Source organism: Centroberyx affinis, unplaced genomic scaffold (genome assembly GCF_046629955.1).
Source record: "Centroberyx affinis isolate AG114_WGS23_722 - 3 ecotype Tasmania unplaced genomic scaffold, CSIRO-AGI_Caff_v1 ptg006068l_1, whole genome shotgun sequence".
NCBI classification, from domain to species: Eukaryota; Metazoa; Chordata; class Actinopteri; order Beryciformes; family Berycidae; genus Centroberyx; species Centroberyx affinis.
In genome coordinates this window covers 64663-84421 of record NW_027283085.1, presented here as the reverse complement: position 1 = coordinate 84421, position 19759 = coordinate 64663, and the positions used below count along the sequence as shown (strand labels likewise).

At 38.8% G+C, this 19759-nt stretch overlaps 1 protein-coding gene across 1 annotated transcript; it reads left to right on the top strand.

The window, feature by feature from the left end:
* Nucleotides 1-200: 200 nt before the first annotated feature.
* rnf166 (ring finger protein 166) lies at nucleotides 201-8084 on the top strand. Its single transcript, XM_071512078.1, has 4 exons — nucleotides 201-307; nucleotides 1214-1328; nucleotides 4046-4153; nucleotides 5071-8084. Exons 1-4 carry the CDS (start codon nucleotides 210-212, stop codon nucleotides 5134-5136), a joined length of 387 nt encoding a protein of 128 aa, XP_071368179.1. The 5' UTR covers nucleotides 201-209; the 3' UTR covers nucleotides 5137-8084.
* Nucleotides 8085-19759: the final 11675 nt, after the last annotated feature.

Here is a 19759-nt window from a genome sequence, read left to right as displayed (position 1 = left end):
AGATTCAAAACTGAGCTTCAAGCTTTCAAATTGTATCAGCAACTGTAAATTCACTACAGTGGAAAAATAGCTTGGGGACACAACAAAGGAGGAAAAAAACATCATGAAATATGATGCATACTGAACCAACTTAACTCTGTTTCTCTCTCTCTCTCTCTCTCTCTCTCTCTCTCTCTCTCTCTCTCTCTCACTAGGTGGCTCTGGTAAAGATGAGGTCTCATATTGCGTCCTGCTCTAAAGTTCAGGAGCAGATGGCCAACTGTCCCAAGTTTGTCCCTGTGGTACCCACCTCACAACCTATACCAAGGTACACACACACACACACACACACACGTCTCCACCTTAAAACACCATCCCCAGGTCTTTGGTTAGGGTAGTGGTTCATTATTTCATGGCATCTCTGCACTAGTAGGTAGTATATATAAGATAATAATGAATATTGTGACGTTTCGTGAATATTGTGACATTTTCAGCAATATTGTATTATTATTATTATTATTATTATTTTTAATATTACTAATAGCCTAGAAATTTGATGTCATTTAGAATAAATAAAATAAAATACCAAAAAAAAAACAAAATACCTGACTCTCCTCACCCCAACCCCCCGGTGATAATATCTCATATTGCATATTTTGGCAGGACAGCATTGCAATATAAAATTTTGGATATTGCCCAAGCCTACTATCTAGTGGGTGTCACGGTGGCAGGAAAGATGAACAAAATACAGAGAGAGGTAGAGAGGTAGGCTAGATTAAGGTCACAATGAAATAAAATATAACATTTTCACCTTGTTAGCTAATTCTCTATATCATAATGCACACCTACTTAACAATAAATGCCCAAAAAAAATGTACAAAATGTTTATTTTCTGGTATTTTTATATTACTATCCCGTTACTTTTTACTTCCCGGAAAATGGCGTATTTTTAGTTGTTACTTCATGGCGTACCATTAGACATACTTGTAAATACCTCTGACACACACACACACACACACACACACACACACACACACACACACATACACTGTGTATAGTATGAGTCACGATAACACTGTTCCTTTTGTTCCTTTTGATAAAGCGCCAAGAGAGATTAGAAGGACTGAATTAGTTATTTAAAGCATATGTTGATTTACACCGTCTGTTGTGTGTGTGTGTGTGTGTGTGTGTGTGTGTGTGTGTGTGTGTGTTTGCTTGACCCTTGCATGTATAGCAATATTCCAAACCGGTCGACATTCGTGTGTCCGTTCTGTGGAGCCAGAAACCTGGACCAGCAGGAGTTGGTGAAGCACTGTATGGACAACCACCGTAATGACCCTAATAAAGTGGTAAGGGAATATTCTGTTGTGCACTAATTACATGACACAGATGCACACAGGCCATCCGGGACCTTACAGGGGAGGGCTAAATGGCTAGAAATTCTACCAGTTTGTCTTAACGCATGTTAGCATTAGAAAGTTATTAATTCATACCATTTTTCAGTGTGTTGACACTTTTGCCTTCTCATTTTGACACTGCACAGTGCAATTCCTGAAGAGTTAGTATCCCTCTGGTGGCCACTATAAATGTTTACAGAGTTTATTTTTTCATTATCTTGCTGTTCATGTACAGTATACTTATGGTTAGGGTTAGCCCAATAAATGGGGTTGCCCATATATCGGGCTAATACAGGCCTTTTATTCAGATAGCAGCGAGTCAATGTTTTCCACTTCTAATTTGATGGAGGTTCATCCCTGACCTTAGCTAGATAATAACAGTCTGGAATACCTGTAGTGGATTTTTGTTTTCCTTTAAGAGGCTATTACACCCAGAAACAATAAGGGTCACTAAGTTAAGGGTTAGTTAATGCTTAATAAGCATTAACTAACCCCTAATTAACAGTTAACTAATGTGTCTGGTAATCATTTACTAATGGTGTTCATGTTAACTAAGGTATTAATTTATACATTATTTAATAGTCATCTTTATAAACTATTAAATAATGTATAAATTAATACCTTAGTTAACATGAACACCATTAGTAAATTACACATTATTTAACTGTTAATTAAGGGTTAGTTAATGCTTAATAAACATTAACTAACACTTATTAAGCATTAACTAACCCTAACTTAGTGACCCTTATTGTAAAGTGTTACCACAGTAAATACTTGTTATTAATACTTGATGCATTACACATGCCATTGCACCAAAGACTACCCAAAATATAAAATGTCCCACCAGAATTTAGTCAGTGTGCCCTGTTGGCGCTCGAAAAATCTCTGGCAAGAAAAAGCTACAGTATATACAGTTTGCACTGAGTATAGCCAGAGCCAGTGTGGTAACTTCCCTCCAGTCCAAAGGCAGTGTACTAGCTAAAACCACAACCAGTAGAGTGCCACATCTTGGTACTGTTGTTGATCCTCTGGTCCAGTCAGTGACTGGCAAGATCCACTGAAGCCAACCAATGCTATAGCAATGTTTTTGCTTTAATAAAAATGCACATTGGAAAAAATAACAGCAATACTCCATGTAAAGACTGACATGTTTTCAAACCGATGGGCTCCTGTAATTGCTTATTTTAGATTACCGATGTGATAAAAAGCTGTACTGACTTAAATGTGAATTTGGCCAAGATTAATATCTGTTTATTTTAAGGTACTTTTCTTTCATTTATTTATATATTTATTTATTTTTTATTTTTATTTGGAGACTCCTCTCTATGTGGATGCACATGATGCCATGATTTAAAATTTTTATGTATGTTTGCCAAACTGTGAATAGTTCCCCTTCAATTTTTTTTTTTTTTTTGTATTTCATGTTTTTGTTTTAATTTCCTGACAAAGCAGCTGTGTACAATTCAAATGTGCATAAGTAGAAATAAACTCTTTGTTCAAAAAAAAGAAAAAATACACATCTTTAGGCAAATCCATTTTTCAGTGGCCTCCTGCCTGTCCTTCACTCTTGACATCCTAGCCAAAAACCACTAGACTCTTGGTGGGTAATCAAGTTATTCATAAACTGAATGATCATTGCAATTCAGATAGATAACGTATACTTATTCAAATGCGTTTCACTTTTAGCAATAGGGGCAATATCAGAATCAAGCTGAAGCCATTACTTCTGTATTTAATTACACAAAGAAAACTAATGATGTTTGATCATGTTTTTAGATCCATCTGGCCTACTCACACATATGCTACTTAGCATAAAGCCTTAGTAACATGACAAATCAATGTCCGTTTAGCTTGCATGGCATTTAGTCAAGAATAATAATCTTTTTTGGTTAGGTTTATGTTGTACCGTCAACACATTGTTGTATCTGCCTCTTCTACGATGGATTTCTCCCTGTATGATCGTTGAAAGTCTCCCTCAAATGGCTCTAGAAAGAAGCCCTCGCTCTTTGATTCTGAGGGACTGACACCAAAACCTGATGTTAACTGTTGATGGTTTAATTTGATGAAACGTTTTCTAGACCATGTGTTTACAAGTCACATGTCGCCTGCATCACAGGCCTACATACGACTCATCAGTGGCTGCATCGTCTTTCTCATAGGGTTGTAGATAGTTCTCTGCTTTATTTCCTCCTCCGGACACCTGAAGCCTGTCAATGGCCTTTCTACTGTACGGCTGTTAGAAAGTGTGTTAGTTAATGCTTATTAAGCATTAACTAGCCCTTAATTAACAGTTAACTAATGTGTCTGGTAATCATTTACTAATGGTGTTCATGTTAACTAAGGTATTAATTTATACATTATAATTATAATTTATACAAATAATGTATGAATTAATACCTTAGTTAACGTGAACACCATTAGTAAATTACACATTAGTTAACTCTTAATTAAGGGTTAGTTAAGGCTTATTAAGCATTAACCCTTATTAAGCATTAACTAACCCTTAACTTAGTGACCCTTATTGTAAAGTGTTACCCTCAGCTATTATTTTAAATTCATTGTTGTGTCTGAAATCAAATGCAGCCTTGAGCTATGACAGCGACTTGGCCATTTAGACACTTATAGACACAAACCCTAATTTGTGTGTGTGTGTGTGTGTGTGTTGCCAGGTGTGTCCAGTGTGTTCAGCCATGCCGTGGGGAGACCCCAGCTATAAGAGCTCCAACTTCCTCCAGCATCTCCTCCACAGACACAAGTTCTCCTATGACACCTTTGTGGTGAGTGGGGTGGTGTGTGATTTTTATTTTATTATTTTTAACCACATCAGACAAATTAACAGCATGTTTTTACTAAATCATAATTCTAACAGATGGCTGATGTCTACATGCAGGACATTAAAGGAATAGTTCACTCAAAAATGAAACATTTGGCCATTATCTACTCACCCTCATGTTAGTTGAAACACTGGTGAAGTTTATATGTCGAAAAACTACAATTTGCATCATTATATAATGATTTAGTGGATGGATGATATTTTTCACTTTAAAAATTATTGTGTGAGCTCTAATCCAAAGTTTGACTGTGTGACAGCCAACGTTGAGTTTTATGTTGAGTAAAATAGGCCTGTATTGTTGTTATGATGGGTTAAGACATTTCTGAAAATCTTCTATGAGTCAGACTCTTCAAGAACATATGAGTGTATAGCCAAAATTTAGAGTGGTCAGATAATATCTGTATTGTGTCCTACATAATGGATAGCCTATACCAGTGATTCTCATCCTTTTTCATATCAAGGACCCCTAATTTAGCACAAATTACAGCCACGGACCCCCATTTGATGAGATTTTGTCTCTCAGACCCAAATCTGGGAATATTTTTATTGTTAGATATGATTTTGTCCAGAATTCCATGACTATCTGTATTGTAGGTAGAGAGATAACAGTGAAACTATGATCAATACAGTCATTCTTCTGCATTCTCTGATTGTGTTAACTTCTTGTAAATTAAATAATGGTGAAGTTTAACAATTCATCAATTTTCTGGGGACCGCCTGGAAACCCCTCAAGGACCCCTGGTGGTCCCCGGACCCCACATTGAGAACCACTGGCCTATACAAGAGATTTGGTTAGATTGGCCGTTATCTATGGTTTGGATTTGCTGACACCTGGGTTTTGTGCCTTGTGTGTTTTTCCAGGACTACAGCATTGATGAAGAGGCAGCATTGCAGGCGGCCCTGGCACTGTCCCTAGCTGAAAACTGAGAACACAGCCACACCGCCACAATCCTATCACCCTGTTAGCACCCACCCTGCCAAACCCTTGCTGTCGCCCCACCGTCCCTCTACCCTGCTACTGTTCCTCGACGGCCCCCGACAACGCATCACCCAAGAAACAAACACAACCTGACCCAGAGTGTTGCGGACTTTCTCGACACAGGAACCCAGATTGATGATAACCTCACTTCCTTCCTCACCACGCGGAAGGGAAGAGGCTTCTACGAAATGTCAAGGATTTGTTTCTGGCGTAGCGGTATAGCCCGTCGGCACGGTATTTGTTAAATTTACAAAAAAGGCAGCAGGTTTGATTCAGCTTTTCGCTGCCCCGTCCGGGTTTGGTGACAGAACACTCTGCCGTCATCAACGCAAACGACACCCATCACAAACGTCCCAACTCACGGCTCGGAGAAGGGTCCCATCTAGTCGGAGTTCGACACACTCTACAGACTACCACAGCATGAAGGGCTAACCTCCATGGAAACAAAACGTCTGTCTGGGAGTTTGAAACATCCTGAAAACGTGCTGATAGGACAAACTCCATAATTTCCATTACTGGCCCAGGCATTCAGTTGGCTCACACTCCAAACACGCTTTCATTTGGAGACAGGTCGCTAGGAAGTCTGACTGCTTGTACACACTGCGAGCAACTCTGTTCCGACCGCAAAATCACGTATTCTTTGCTGCTTCGGTATTTGCTTTCATTAAGTTACATCGTTTTGATGAGTTAGCATTGCTAGTTGCCAAGTGGTAATTAGGTAGCATCAATCAAATATAAACAGAGAAAAAATCAATAAAATGACTTAAGAGATTACCATCGACCCCAACAATGGATGCAGCCGTTCTCCAAGCGTCGTTTTGGAGACGTTTATTCCTGTCGTCTTTCAAATAAAAGTTGCGGAGAGCCGGGAAGCTTTGAGCGGCTGGAATCGACTGATGGCTGTGAAAAGTTCAACCATGGCCAACTGGAATGAATGGACTTCTGGTGACTTGGTGATTGCGATGCTCACAGCGTGAATGCACGGTAACAACATCAGTGGGGAAACGGTCCCGGTCGATGGTAAGGTTCTTGAGTTGGACATTACGACAGTTTTGATGTTCAATGCTCTTGGGAGGCTGTCGTCGGCAGCGTTCGGTTACTTCCAAAGCAAGTAGACACAATAATCAGAATTTCAATACTACTTCAGTACTGTTGCAAAAGATTGAATTCAACGTTGAATTTCGTAAACATTCAGTACCTTCACCAAATGTGTTCTAGAGGCTGAAATTCCATGTCAGCATCACGTCCAGAGGGTGGAACAGTTAAAAGAAGGAGGAGGATTGGAATATTTTAAAGAAGAAGAAGAAGAATTGGAGTAGTTAAAAGACTAGAAGGGCACTCGGAGAGCGCAGACCTCCGCCAAGGTTCGTGCTATTATTGCTCCAAAATTGAATGGGTTCTTCCTTGGCCCATGCTACACCCTTCCACCAAGTTTCATGAAAATTGGGCCAGTAGTTTTTCCGTAATCCTGCTAACAGACAAACAAACAAACAGCACCGAAAACATAACCTCCTTGGTGGAGGTAAAAAACAAGGAGGATTGGAAAAGGAAGAGCTCCAGTCTGGCTCTTGACCATGGACTGTCAAACAGTCCACCACGTCTTGAACTAAACTGGTTGACAGACTGGTGCCAGGAGTCAAATATGGATTTATTTCACTTTCACAGAGCCGACAAAGACACCCAACCGACATCAGAACCCCTGTGGAAAAAGTTGCTACCTTGCCTGATGGTTTTTCTTGTTTGCCGTGGTATCGTAGTAGTATGGAGTTTTTAGATATTGAACTTGGTACTGAGGTCAAAATTCTGGTATCATGACAACATAAAGAAGTGTTCACTAGTTTGCTGGCGCCCGATGGAAACTCTGGAAGCTCAGCAGCAGCAGGGTAGCTTGTCCATCACACCCCTATTCCAAATGAAGACGAGAGGAGAAGGAAAAAAAAGAGACTCCACAGCTTCAGATGGAGTTTGAATGGAATGAATCTGCATCAGCCGCATCCCACTAGAGACAGGAGGATGGATCATCTATGTCATGTCCATAATAACAGTTCAGAATGCCAGTAATACCAATACAAACTACATTATCTTAACGTTTACAATAACAGACATTACCAACCCGTTCACAATCACCCCCACAAGCAAAGCAAATTCCTCTTTTTTTATTCTTGTGAATACTTGCACTCGTCACAATGTTTTTTCTACAGGACCGATCTATAGATATTAGTAGGAAGAAACAAAAAAAAACCCCACAAGGATGGAACTGCTGGACTGAGTTTTAACCTCCACTCTACTGTTATCTGCTTATTCAACTCTTGCTACAAGGAATATTTTTATGATGCATCTGTCAAGATAAAAGATTAAAAAAAAAGATATATATTTTTGGAAAACGTTTCAGTTTCAAACCAGTGCACTAATAACAGGAATGGGTCAGATGTGTGTCCACAACTTTTGGGGGACATTAAAGTTGATTCGCAAACTTGGGGCTGCTGTTAACACACACCAACACACACACAGGGACTGCTTTAATACAGTTGTTTCATATAGTTTGACCACTAGAGGGCAGCCCTTTCCCAGAAATGCAGAGCATGCAGAGCCTATCCCATAATGAAAGCAACAGTGAACACACACACACAGAAATAGTACCAGTAGGACCAATGATGTGGTTTTGTTTGAAGAGTTGTCCAGAGAGGAAAGACAAAATTCTGTGCTATGGATGAGATAGTTTCTTTTTTTTGTAATAACTTTTCAACAGAAGAATGCATTCATCATGTTGCACTTTAATTCTTTCAAATACTCTTTTGAAGAATGGTTGGAATTCCGTTCAACAGATTTTTGTATAATCTTAATTCGGTAACACTTTACAATAAGGGTCACTAAGTTGAGGGTTAGTTAATGCTTAATAAGCATTAACTAAACCTTAATTAACAGTTAATTAATGTGTAATTTACTAATGGTGTTCGTGCTAACTAAGGTGTTAATCTATACATTATTTAATAGTTTATAAAGATGACTATTAAATAATGAATAAATTAATACCTTACTTAACATGAACACCATTAGTAAATGATTACCAGACACATTAGTTAACTGTTAATTAAGGTTTAGTTAATGCTTATTAAGCATTAACTAACCCTTAATTAATGTACCCTTATTGTAAAGTGTTATCCTTAATTCTTGTCCAATGATTTGTCCAAATACATTTCATGGTAGATGAAAGAAAGAATGTTTAAAAAAAAAAAAAAAAAAAAGTTGACAAAGCTCTTGTTGTAAAGTGTTGGGGATTAGAAGTCATTTGGTATAAAATGGACCATCCGTTTTAAATTGTGACAAAGGTATTTTGTAGATTCAGTTTAGTCTCATGTTTTTAGTTGTTCCAGTATATGCCAGGTTTTTGTTTGTGTGTTTATTTGTTTGTTTATGTGTTTGTAGTCTACATCTGGCCAAAGTCATTAGATTAAGTCGACTGGAATGCAGTTTATAGGCCTACAACCTGAGCTGAGGTCCGCTCGCAAAAAAGCAGTTCAGAGTATAAAGGAGTTGTGTATCTCGCTCAAAGTATAAAGATAGAAATCTTGAATATAAATTAAAACTATTTTTACATTTTGAGTAAGAGTCGCCCTCTTTTGCCTCAGGCAAATACAATTCGATGTCACAACTCTTGCAACAAGGAATATTTTTACGTCTGGTGAAGTTTAGTTTCTTCTGTTTGTTTATTATGATCCTTTTTTATACTCATGCTATAATACTAAGGCTCTTTTATAGATGTTTGTAAGCTACCGTTTGTTTAGAACAGCACTCTTGTAACCTCTGTAGCAGAATTCATAGATTCATAATGTTCTGATGTTGTACTCCATATTTATTTGCTGCTCTCTAAACTCGTGAATATGAGGCATTTCCCCAAGAAATGTATATGATATGTTTTTAATCTTTGTGTTTGTACTGCTACACTTCTTGTGAAAATGTCACTGCTCATCGCACAGATTTTTCCAAAGGCAGCCATACAGCGGTGCGAGGATACAACCCGGTCTCACGGCAGTTTGTGAAATAGTCACAAAATTTAATCTATTGATTCGTGTACATGGACACGCTTTTTCCGTTTTTTTCGTGATACTTGATACCCACGACTTTCAAACTAATGTATTTCAATTGGAAGTATCTTCAGTCAGTCGGGACTCAGGAAGTAGTGTGACATTGAAATAAAACGGTGGTGGATGGGCGTATACGTTTACCTTCGATGCTGACGACCGGGGTTCAACTGTAAGCCACATTTAAATTTTTAACAAACGTTTTTCTTATTTAACCATGACCAAACCATTTCTCTAACCGTAACACAAGTTGTTTTATTTGCCAAAACTTACGTTTTCAAATTTGTGGTGGAGGAACGTAATTCAGGTCGTGGTGGAGGAACGTTTTTTAGGTCGTGTTCATTTCACAAAAAAAATGGCAAATAGCGTCCATGTACACGAATCAATAGATTACATTTTCGGGACTATTTCACGAACTGCAGTGAGACCGTGTAGGACGATAGGTCAACACACACCGTGAAAACATGGAGGGAGAAAAAGCAGCTCGAGTTAGTGTACACAGACGCACACACACACACAAATCAAGTAGACTATAGAGGCTAAATCAGCAGGCTAGAAAAAGAGGGATAGGCCTGCCTGAAAATGACTGTGTGGCTATACATCCAGTCAGTAACATTCTCAGTAAAAGTGAATAGTGTGATAAGGTGGATTTGTTCGCACTGTGACACAGTAAACTGTCTTGTCTTTAGCCCTAGTCTCTACTCCAAAACACTCTGAGTTGTAGCTTGAGAAGAGTCAGCTCAGTTAACCTGACCAAGCTGTTGTGTTGGCTCTGTTACCTAGCTAACTGGCCAGCGGGCAAATTCAGCAAAGCAACTAATGTTAACATGCAACTACTAGCCACTGCCCACGCAACGTTAGGTACTAGACAAATCAGATGTGTTAACAAGACTTTGATAGCTAGCTGACCAGAAACTATGCTTAGCTAGTTAATCTGGACTGAAATCCAGAGGTGTGACCAAGTCAACGAGTCAGTCCCAAGTCTTGAGGCACAAGTCTCAAGTCAACTCAAACTAGATTACCAAGTCAAGTCCATGTCATCAATGTAAAGTCTCAAGTCTAAACGCAGAACACCAAGTTAAGTCAAAGCAAATCAAGAGTCCAGTATCAATTTAATATCTGGAAGAACGAAATATCTAGGACTTTTCAATGCAATATGGTTTTAATAGGATAAAAACTTGGTAAGAGCATCATGAGTTTGATTTCGATAATCAGTTTAAACTTCAATGAATTCAATCATTCCATACAAATTCAGAAAACAATTTAAATTCAGTCGTCTGCTGGAACAAATCTCATCACTTTCAATCTAAGTCATTTACACAAACACAAGATCTCAAGTCAAGACTTTAGAAACCTTTTCAAGTCATCAGAGTACAAGTCAGAGTCAAGTCCCAAGTCACCAGAACCCAAGTCAAGTCAAGTCTCAAGTCTTCTCTTCATGCATGAAGTCAAGTCTCAAGTAATTAAAATTATGACTTGAGTCCAGTCATGTGACTCGAGTCCCCACCTCTGCTGATGTCTAAACACAAAATGGACCAGATGTAGCCTATCGGTGATTAAATGATCAATTCTAAGCACAGAAATTAACCATCTCTATGTAGTTATGTTGAGACTGAAATTCAGAAGACAATTTAATTTCAATTCAAAGCCCAATATACTGGTACCAAGCAGCCTATTGTTGAAGGAAAACCATTTGAACACTGGTGGATCTGTGAGACAACAGGACCTGAACTTGGGTCTTTCACACTGAGACATTCAGAAGGCTAAGTACACACCATGTTGGATTTCTGCTGCCCCCAAAGCAAAAGGTTAAGTCAGGTTTCCAACACTCTAGCCACCACCCTGTGTAAAATGCTTAAAGCAGGAATGTGGACTTGATTTGATTTTCTTTTTCTCTCAGGATTTCAGAATCTATGGACAGTCTGTCTCAGTCTCTGTTCTGCTTTTCACTGTTCGGCTGTTCACATTCCTGCAAAGGTGCAATATTTCTTGACTCTTGCTAAGAGCATAGAACGGTCTTCCGTAGAAAGACCTTTTGGTACCTTTTGGTATTCTCAGAGAGTTGTCACTAGAGATGCTAAGCTCTGCTTGTCACTGAAGACTAACGGCTTCAGTTTCCCTCATATAGACATTGATCTGTGGTCAGTTTGGTAATTCCTCCACTGATGGGTGAAGAGAACCTGATCCTTAGGCAATGCTCAAAGGCAATTTGACCCTGTAACTTTGTACAGCGGTAGCCATGATAGAAGGTCTCCAGTATAGACAACTCTTCCTAGGAATCTCATATACAAGGTTCCCACTGGTCATGGAATTCCTTGAATATCATGGAATTTTGAGAGGTGTATTCCAGAGAGGGAAAGTCAGGGAATTTTACAAATGGGTCACATTACAGGAATATAGCGGAATGTATTTTCCGACATGTTTCACACATTCATTGCATTAGATGGTTTTCATTCCAAATGGTGTGGAAACTAGATCGGAAAACAGCGTTAGCAAACCGGGAAGGAAGACAGTTTTAACTCACAGAGGTGCTCCAACCTAATTATGAAAAGTAGAATTTGACATCAGGGAGCCCTGTATATAAAACTCCAATCTGTCCAGCAATGGCCGAAAAGAGGAACAGCTTCCTGATTTTCTAAACGATTCCCTCGAGGGGTTGAAGTCGCACGTCGGCTACGTATGACAACAGTTTGAAGAAGAGATGTTCGGACGCCATGTTGGATTCCTGTTTTGACTGGTGCTGTTGTCTGGATGCGTTTTGGGAATTGATTGAATTGAATTGATCAGGTGAAGGTTTTTATTAGCCTGGATGCTTGGATGAGGGACTTTGGCCCTGGGGTGAAAAAGATTACGATCCCCAAAAGTAGTGATTAGTGAAGATTTGACATAGATTTAATTTTGAGGAGGGTGGGACAGTTTATACAGGAACAGAAATCAGAATTTTGAACCCGCTGTGACCCAAAGCAGTGATGAAACATTGGGGTTCACATGGCATTAACAAATGATATTTCTCTGCTCATGTGTACGTCCAATGTCTGTGTTCAATGTAATTTAAAAAAAATATATATATATATGCATTCTTTCGAAACATAGTAATAATACCAATAAGAAGTGCTTGCAGTGACACTGCTGCTGGAGATGGTGATGATGATGTGTGGGTTTTCCAGTTGTTACACTGTTTGGGGTTTTAACGAAACAGTATTCTAATGTATTTGTAGCAGTTTGTTTTTTTTCTTTTCTTCCCCCTTAAATAAAAAGAAAAAACACTGAACTTAGTTGAGTTTTTATTGTGTCGTCTCAACATTTTTTTTTTTTTTTACTTTCTGGTATTTCTGCAGTACTTGACAGGTTATTACATAGGGGAGAACAGGGTAAGTTGAGCCACCCCTTTTTTCTAGGCAACCATACACAAAATGAGTCATGTGATCACAGATTTAGGAAGAATAATTCATTTCCCGGAATCAGATGAGAGTTATTCTTGTATCTAAGTGGAAGTAGATATGTTTCAGGGTTTATTATATATTAGTTTAAGACTGTATGTGGTATAATGGTAACACTTTACAATAAGGGTCACTAAGTTAAGGGTTAGTTAATGCTTAATAAGAAATAACTAACCCTTAATTAACAGTTAACTAATGTGTAATTTACTAATGGTGTTCATGTTAACTAAGGTATTTATACATTGTTTAATAGTTTATAAAGATGACTATTAAATAATGTATAAATTAATACCTTAGTTAACATGAACACATTAGTAAATAATTACCAGACACATTAGTGAACTGTTAATTAAGGGTTAGTTAATGCTTATTAAGCATTAACTAACCCTTAATTAATGTACCCTTATTGTAAAGTGTTACTGGTATAATATAAGGGTATAAAAGTGGGCCTGAGCAGCTGTGTGAAGCCTTTTTGTGGTTGTGGGGTAAAGTGTGCCATTAACCCTGGGGCAAGTTGAGATTTACCAAGAGCAGGTGATGACAGACATACACACACACACGCACACTGCACAAACATTGTGTTGACAGTTGTATTGAGCCAAGTTGAGCATTATTATCCTTTTGAAAATAAGATAAGAGAAGTCATCAGCATGTCATGTTGTTAGAATGTGATTGAAAAGAACCCCTGGTGGCTGGAAAGGTCAGAGTGAAAGGACTTGTGAATTTGTGGAACATTTTACGCCCTTAGAACTCAACTTACCCCGTCCTTATGCTCAACTTATATCTTTACCCTGGGGTAAGACCAACTTTTTTAATGGCTCATACTTGTAAAACTGTGTCTTATTTTCCATGGATGTTTTAAGTATAAGGAAATTATTGTTGTTATTGTAATTACTTTGTTGTATTGTACTTAAATGACTAGACATTTAATTTGCTGTAGTAGCACAAAATGCAAAGAGTGACCCGTTTTACCCCGCTCTCCCCTACACACAGAGAAGCAGGGTTAGAGGGGAAACCCTCCCATCTAAAACAGTGATTCTCAACCTTTTTCATATCAAGGACCCCCATTTGATGAGATTTTGTCTCTCGGACCCAAATCTGTGAATATTTTCATTGCTAGATATGATTTTGTCCATCTGTATTGTAGGTAGAGAGATAACAGAGAAACTATGATCAATACAGTCATTCTTCCACATTCTCTCTAGTGTTCTTCTGTGTTAACTTCTTGTAAATGAAATAATGGTGAAGTTTAACAATTCATCAATTTGCTGGGGACCCCCTGGAACCCCCTCAAGGACCCCTGGTGGTCCCCGGACCCCACGTTGAGAACCACCGATCTAAAACAAGTGTTCTTAGATTATTTGTGAACTAAATTGTGACATTTATGTTTTATGTCAACTTTTACATATTTTGCAATCTTTGCTGTAACGGTAAGAATAAAACTCATATACTCAGCCTGGCAGACATATGAAATTATGGCAAATCACATTAAGTGATAGCTGTTTAATTTAGCCTGTCATTCATTTTAATTCAGTCAAAAGTGGAAACCACTCCTCCAAGCAAAGATACAAATTTCAACATATAATGACGCCGTTGTAAAACAACTCTTTTGGTCTTTCCTTTCCTTTCCTTTCCTTTCCTTTCCTTTCCTTTTCTTACTTGAAGGACAACAAAGTGCTTAAAATGTTAATGGTCCCAGTTCGGGTCATTGGTCCCGACCTGTGACCGGGAGCTAAACAGTAGGATGTTTTTGGTCAATAACACTGAACTCTGGTTCACATCAGTAACAATAAACACAGCTCAACTCCACTGGCCTTATTGAGAGTTGGAACGCACGTACACACACACACACACACACACACACACACACACACACCTCATTACAACCTACTCTTTGTGAATTTTCTTCGTTTGCGGTTCTTTAATGATGAATAATGTTAGGGAGGTGAAAACCCACTTTGCTCTCTCTCACACACACAACACAATGGGCCTCCTTCTACAAACACTTAGGTGGTTTAGTCTGTTCACTGTTGCTTTTTATCCCAGTGAGGTGAATGAAGGCTGTAGGCTAGTTGTCATAATGAATGAGTAGAGCTAAATCAATTACTAACCTGATAAATAAATATAGCATCACACCTGGAGCAGCCCCTTTTAGACATATATTGTTATCATTATCATCATTATCATTATTATTATTAGTAGTAGTAGCAGTAGCAGTAGCAGAAGGTAGCAGTGGAAGCCCTGACTACTGGAAACTAAAGGAGTAGTTTCCAGTAGTATACATTTGCTCTTATACATTTGCTCTTATTTTCAATCCAATGCGAGTGATAAAACACCCTGTTAAAGTGAATTTAACTGGTAACACTTTACAATAAGGGTCACTAAGTTAAGGGTTAGTTAATGCTTAATAAGCATTAACTAACCCTTAATTAACAGTTCAGAGCCAATCAGAATCAACTGTTCATCCAGGCCATGTATAATAAATATCAATGTAGATGATATTTTAAGAGCTGATTTTTGCCATGACATATTTCCTCTAGCAGAAGGAAGTTTTTTTTTTTTTTGTTTTTTTTTTTTTGTTTATTGGATTGTCAGCGTAACCAGCATTTATACAATAATTGCACTTGTAAGTTATTTAGTAGGAATATAAAATAACACATCAATAACAACAATACGAAAAGACAGGGTAATCAAAAAAAAAGGGAAAAATTAAGACAGAAAGATAAATAAATATAATAATAATAAAATAGAAAAAAAGAAAAATAGAAAAAAAAAAAGAAACAAAAATACGTTTTGATACAATTGTCAACTAGATCAGACAATACAGTCCTCCTTTAACAGAAGGAAGTTGAGTCAGTTTTGTGGGAAGTGGCAGAAAATCCCATGGCTTCAATATAGCCTTTTTCTGTTTATTTTATATGTGCAGTGACTTTGGCTTTTTGTTCTTTCCCTGTCCAAGTGATCCCACACAGCTTCGATTATGCTGAGGTCTGGGCTCTGAGGTGGCCAATCTAATACTGTGAGTGTTCCATCTGCACACTTCCGCTCTAAGTAGCGCTTAATCGTGTTTGCAGAGTGTTTGGGGCCGTTATCGTGCCGGAAAGATAACGTTTTAGCCAATCAGTTGTTTTCCCCGAAGGTACGGCGTGATGAATCAAGATCTGTTTCCATTTCTCAGCATTCGCAATTTCATCGATTCCGACCGGATCCCCCTACACCGTAAGCTGAAGCCATGACCGTGACAGAGCTGCCATGGTGCTTTACAGAAGGGTGTAGACAGGCATCAGTGTGCTTCTCACCGACTCTTCTTCTGACATACTGGCGTCTTTGTGACACATCACACCATAAGACTGTATGCCACTGACTAAAGGTCAAGGAAGTGACCTTTAAAGGAATAGTTGACCCAAAAATGAAAATTCTGTCATCATCTCCTCCCCCTCATGCCAGTTGAAACACAGGTGAAGTTTGTCCATATAACACACAGGGAGGCTGCAGCACAACTCCATAGCAGCCTTCTCCAAAACAACTGAAGTCAGTGGGGACCAGTTCTTCAGAGTTCCAAAAAGACCTACAGTATATTTACACCATCATTTAGTGCAAATGTTAACTACAGCTGATTGATTTGCAACAAATAATGGTGTATAGGTCTTTCTATTCACAGTGTGATTGTTTGGCTGTTTTTGTTTTGGAGCTCTAAAGAACAGGTCCCCATTGACTTCAGTTGTTTTGGAGAAGGCTGCTACCAAGTTGTGCTGGCAACCTCCCTGTGTGTTATATGGACTAACAAATTTCACCTGTGTTTCATTTTGGGTGAACTATTCCTTTAAGTACTGTTCATCAGATGCAGACAGCTTGGTCTTTCGCTGCGTTTTCTGTCTTCAACTTGCCCAGTTTCTTCAAATTTCTTTATGACAGCTTGAACACCACATCTTGAAAGTCAGGTTAGGTGGGCTATTGCTTGCAAAACTGTGGTTTTATGTCAAAAACTGTGTTAGCTTAACCATGACCAAACCTTTCCTCAAGGGACCACAGCCATTCCATGTATGGGAACCAAACCTGTGTTCTTCTAGCCATCTCACAAGGTATCAATAACTTTTTGGAAAACACAAGAAATTCTTGTTGTTGTTATTCTAATGTTATATAGTGTTTTTCTCTCTAGATAGACTTTGCACAGCTCATATTGCCTAAAAACACATTTTCTTACAAAAAAAATCCATTCAAATATAATTCAGAGATATGTTATAGAATCTTTAATAATACCAATAATTTGATCAATTTAAGTGATATATGCAGTGATTCTGTGAAAAACTGTATTTGGGGGTAACAGTCAAATTATCACAATACCTGCCAAGTCACCATACCCAGTCACCATGCCCAGACCCAGCAACAGTTGCCATCAGGATACAAGTCTTTTATCTATCTGTAATACTGAGGATATTTTAGACCATTTTAAATGCATTCAAATGAAGCAAAACCAAACAAACAAAGACCAAAATAAAATGTCTAAAGGTAAACAAGTCTGAGAATATCATTAAACATCTTAAACCAAACGTTTGAGTCTGGCCTGCAGTGCACTCTGCAACCAGAGAGCTCTATCAGTGAGCTGCTATTGATGATACTGATGTGGAGATCAACAGATGACCCCCACCACCACAACCACCACACACACACACACGCACACACACACACACACACACCAATACCCAGAGGAAATTACCTCTATCTTGCTATCTATGTATCCCTTGTTGACCAGTTTATGAGGTTATAGGTCAAGGTTCACAATATGCAGAGATAGTGATGGCTGCAAAATCCATCCCACACACACACACACACACACACACACCCCCACCTCTGATGGAAAAAGAGGCGGGGGTGTTGTGGGTTGATTTGGCATGGTTGGAAATGTTAGCGCGCAGCACCTGTTGCGACCTCACTGAGCTGATTTTCCACAGCAAGTGGACAGATATATCTAAGCTGTATCTCTCCTCTATCGAGCCTATCTCTCCACAACCACCCCATCCCCTCCTCCACGCCTCTCTCCTCTTTTTCAAAATCTATTTTCCTCCACTCCTTTCTCGCTTTATCTACAGGGGGGCTTTTGGGTGGCGTAAGGCCACCTGGCGGCCATATTGGAGGTCCGTAGCTCTTTGGCAACAATGGCCAAGAAGAGCTGATTGTACTTCTGAAATTATGACTTTGCCATCTCAACGGTATTGAACAGACATGGTTTATTTTCTGTGCTGTTTTTGACTGAGACCTGATCATTTTGTCACTGATCCATCTAATCGATTACGTGTTTACATAATGTCAGCTTGTTAGCTAGCTAACCATAGTATCTGGTCAGCTAACCATCACTGTCTTTTTGTTAACACGTTAAATTTGCACACTAGCTAACGTATCAACGTGATCTCTCAAAGTTGTGAAATGAGCACAAACTGTGAAACACAGATTTACGTGCTGTGGACACAAATTACCGAATAATAATTACCGAATTTCCTCTAATAGTGGCCGGTAGTCAATTAAAAGCCGGGTCTCCGATAATGGCCGGGGGCGTGGTCGACACAAACAAATAAAGGCCGGCCCCAAATACAGGCCAGGGAAAAAAACAACGGTGGATACCGGTAAACTCCTGGTGCCTGTTATATAATGTAACTGTAGTTTGTAGTAACGTACAAGTGCCACAAGATGGCAGTATGCAACAAGACGGCTTGGCCGGCGGAAGTCTGTGGAGCGTGCCGTCGTCGATTACCGTAATTATCGGTAATGCATTGCAGTAACAAAAAAACGGCTACCTAACGAACCCCAACAGAAGCAGATCAGAAAACAAGGAGGCTTCGTACTAAAATATGAGCAAATATACTTATCAAACAGAGGGAATTAGAAATAAAGACCTGGTACCCTCTGCAGTTGAGGTAAATAAAGGCCTGGGCCAATATTAGAGGAAATACGGTATGTGAAAATTGTGAAAATTTGAGTCACGGTAGAAATTTCCCTTGTACAAGCTGGGAATTTAACTCCGGTCACCAGCATTGAAGGTGAACACATACAGCCATCCACCACCCTGACCACAGTTACTTTCCACCACGCCACTTCAATGTGACACTACTTCCTGTTTCTAGTCGTGCCTTCTTCATGTAGCCGCTTCGTGCTGAGAACACGTCATTTTAAAACTTTATGTGACGCCAACACGTCATTTGGTGTTAGCATGTGTTCATTTCACTTATTTGTGTGAGATCAGGTCGTAACGTATGTGGTAGCTAGAAACTAGCGTTAGTAGCGTCTAGTAGGTGCGTGATAACAGTAACATTAGTTGCTTTGCTAAATTAAAAAGCAGTCAAAAAGCATCTGTTGACTCTTCTCAAGCTACAACTTGTTTTGGAGTAGAAACTATACGACTATCACGATACGATTCGATACACGATATGGGGTTAATGATTCTAAACAACCACGATATGATGTAATAAATAAAAGTCAACGACAAAGTCCGACTATGCAGAATTATTTCTGAGTCACAAATCTTTCTAGCAATGGCATTGAATTGCTAAAATGTAAGCAACAATTCAAATATGTCATTACAAATTGTAAATAATATAATTTCAGATAATTCATATTGGATGGGATGGATCATTTCATATAATTTCATACACAGAGCTTGTGAAATTGTGATGGGCAAGCCATCCCATTTGTGATTACAACAGGAGAATGAAATGTACCTAATATCGCGATTCATTTTTTCTGCCCCACGATACGTATTGTCACATTTTTGAACTGCAATATATTGCATTTTGATATATTGTCCCATCCCTAGAAACTAACACCTACCTTCTTCGGGTATCTCTCTTTTTCTAGCCTGGGTTGTCATATATTTAGCTATTATTACCGCCAAGATCCCACCAATTTCTCTTTCCTCTCCCTCTTCCCTCATTCACCCTAACATACCCCACCCCCACCCCCGACCCCAGCAACACCTCCATCTTCCATTAGAATTAATGCAAAAAAAAGACATGAAATTGCATTTGCTTCATTCATTTTTTAACAATAATGAGATC